At 62.1% G+C, this 3,001-nt stretch overlaps 1 protein-coding gene across 1 annotated transcript in view; it reads left to right on the top strand.

Moving 5' to 3' along the window:
• Positions 1–74: 74 nt before the first annotated feature.
• The window catches only part of NKX3-1 (NK3 homeobox 1), a 54,285-nt gene continuing 51,358 nt past the window's right edge, over positions 75–3,001 (top strand). Inside the window, exon 1 of the mRNA XM_006771929.2 lies at positions 75–93. Within this exon, the coding sequence (XP_006771992.1) occupies positions 75–93 (19 nt within the window). The remainder of the gene's footprint in view (positions 94–3,001) is intronic.

The following is a 3,001-nucleotide window of genomic DNA, read 5'->3' as shown; positions in this document are numbered from 1 at the left end:
GTAGCCGTGGCGACGGAGAGGGATGGCAGGACGGGCCGGAGCCCCCTGGGGATCCCAGTGAGCGGGTCACAGCCATGGACGCGGAGCGGGCGGGTGAGTACACCCTCGGGGCTTGGCACCGACGGGGAGGTCAGGAGGGTCGGGATGGGCCCTGATCAGCCGGCCGTGGGGGAACAGGTTCTCCCGGCCTCCCCGGCGACGAGGGCCTGCCTTCTTCCCCTTCACTTCAGAGTCCAAAAGGCAGGCCCTGCGCCCCCTCGGATCCCGAAGGGTTCACCTCCCCGAAGGGAAATAGGTCCTGAATCTTAGGGGTTTGCTGTCTCCACAGCGAGTCCTCATATTCCCACAAACACACCACCCCACTCACAGCCACAGTCCCCGGGACGCCAGCTTCTCACCGACACCGAAACCACCACACAGTCTTGGCTGTGCTGCGCCCCCTCCCGCTTTCCCTGCCGCCCGAGCCTCTCCGCCCGAACCCACCTGCCCAGGTGTAGCGGGCAGAGAGCGGGGCGCTCGGGGAGGAGACTGACAGCTGCGGGTCCGTCCCAGGCCGGCTCTCCCCAGGCGCTCGCTGCGAGGCCGGACTAGCCCGGTCAACCCTGTGCCCGGCTCCTCCACCCAAAAGTGAGAGGGTGGCGGCCAAACCAGGTCTGAGTCCCGGGGCGTAAAGGGTCCTGCAGGGTTTGGTGGGGAGCCCTGCGCGTCTGCGGGGTCTGGGAGCGCGGTAAGGGCAGCTTGGGTCAGGGCAGCCATGGGTCAGGGCAGCCATGGGTCTGGGAGCGCGGTAAGGGCAGCTTGGGTCAGGGCAGCCATGGGTCAGGGCAGCCATGGGTCTGGGAGCGCGGTAAGGGCAGCGTGGGTCAAGGCAGCGTGGATCAGGGCAGCGTGGGTAAGAGCAGCGTGGGTCAGGGCAGCGTGGGTAAGGGCAGCGTGGGTAAGAGTAGCTTGAGTTTGAGCGGCTTCAGGAAGCCAGTCTGCCGAGTCTCCCGCGCAGTTTCGGCTCCCGGGCTCCGAAAGCGCAACTGGTGCGCAGACAGCGAGGCCCAGACCCAGTGTCCAGCGGCAGGAAGGGCAGAGGCGGCCGGGACGCTGTTGCGCTGACTCCTGTCACCCTGGAGTCTTGTGCCTGAGGCGCAACATTCCGAGGAAGCAAACGCCACCTTCCCTCTCGTCCAATCTCTGGCCGGGTCCGCAGCCTCCACGCGGGTCTGGGGGCCCTGAGAGGCGCCTCGCAGGTTGGTCCCCTCTGCTGGCAGTGCCACGGCCCCTCCGTTCCAGGCGCAAACTGGCCCCGTAACTAAAGAGACCAGTTCGGAGCTATTCATCCACTCGCAGGCTGCTTTATCTCCGACCCCAGAGCCGGGAGAACATTAAACTTTGCTCTGTTCGCAAAGCAGCCGGCGGTTTTCTGCTGCGGACTCTAAACACGGGATTCCCTCCGCGCTCCGGCTCCAGGGAGAACCGGCCACAGTCCTCCGGCCACCGCGCTCCCCGAACAGCCCCAGGCACCCGCAGAGCCTTCCTAGCCCCGCGGGGAAGGGACCTTCCTGGTGGCCTCAGGGCGCCCATCCATCCCCAGCTGACTCACCTCGCTTTCAGGGACACGGGGCACAGGGCGAGAGAGGTTCCGGACTGGGCCCCAAGGACCAGGGGAGCTGGGACACCCGGGGTGCCATGCAAGCCCTCGGCCTGCGTGGTCAGTAACTTTCCAACGGGGTCCTGCTGTTTCCATCCCTGAAGGTCAGTTGTTTTTATTTGGTAACAAAACAAACCCTCGCCAATATTTTCTCTTTGGGAGGAGAGATGTCCTCAGGCTTCTCTGAAGGAAGTTTTCATTTCTGCAGACAGTGAGCACCCAGCAGCCCGCCCGCGGAGACTGGCCAGCTCGGTTGGTTGGGGATTTGGAGCCCAGTTCCAACCCGCACCAGGTCTCAGGAGGCAGGCCCTGGTCCCTGCTCCAGGACCTGCCTCTTCTCTGTGTCCCTGGCTTCCTCCTGCCTGGGTTTCCACGAAAACTCTGCGTTTCCTCTCCACCCACCTCCCCTTCGGCAAAAAGAGCGCTTAAGCCCAGACAGCAGAGAGATGGGAAGGGCAGGGAGGCTGCGTCTAGGCGGCTCCCAGCGCGGCCTCTGCAGCGGTGGAGCTTCGCCCAGTTTTAACGCGCTCAGTTGGCGCCCACTCCGTGTGCCCAGGCCGGGGCGCTGCCCAGGAGGGAGAAGCGGGGCAAAGCCACCCACTTGCCACAGACCCTGCAGGAAAAAGAGGCCGCTTAAAAAAAAAAAAAAAGGTCAGATGTGGATCTCAACTTTACACATACCTCCAAGAGAACCTCCGTTTCTCAGCCAACAGTCGAGAGTCGGAAAATAAGTTGTTTTATTTTGTTAATTTGGATAATGGAACCTTGCGTCCAAGAAACATGAGGATGGTCCCCAGTGCCGGTGGAGCATTTGATGACCAAGATGACAGGGGTGTGTGCCAGGGTGGGGTGGAGGTGGCAGGCACTGGAGGCTCCTAGTTTGGAGCAGGGTGGACAACCAGATGAGGGGAGCCTCTGGCAGGCATGTCACCGAGTCTCGCTGTCTCTGTCTCTCCCCCTCTCCCCCCTCTCTTCCCATCCCCTTCCTCTCTCTTTCCACCAAGGCTTGTCCAAAGGCAGCCCGCCTCTGATAAGTTTCTTCCTTATTCACCCTCGATTCTTGCAGCAAAGTTCCTCAAACTCAGCCACACTTTAGAAGCAAGCCGCCTTTACCCCGCCCCCGCTCCCACCACCAACAACAACAAAAATAAATAAATAAAAAGACATTCTAAAAGGAAATGAAGCTGTCTTAGACAGTCTACCTTTTGGGAAACGGCTGTACACCTGGGACCCCAGATTGTCCCCGGGCTACCCGGGGAGAGGGGCGTCCCTTGAAGTCGTGCAAGCATTGCTGGCGTGGGCCTCGGGCTGGCGCTGACGGGGTTCCTTCTTGTGCTTTCAGAGCCCGGCCTGACCCGGCGG

The sequence above is a fragment of the Myotis davidii genome, unplaced genomic scaffold (assembly GCF_000327345.1).
Source record: "Myotis davidii unplaced genomic scaffold, ASM32734v1 scaffold1166, whole genome shotgun sequence".
NCBI lineage: Eukaryota > Metazoa > Chordata > Mammalia > Chiroptera > Vespertilionidae > Myotis > Myotis davidii.
This window is presented reverse-complemented; position numbering and strand designations above follow the sequence as displayed.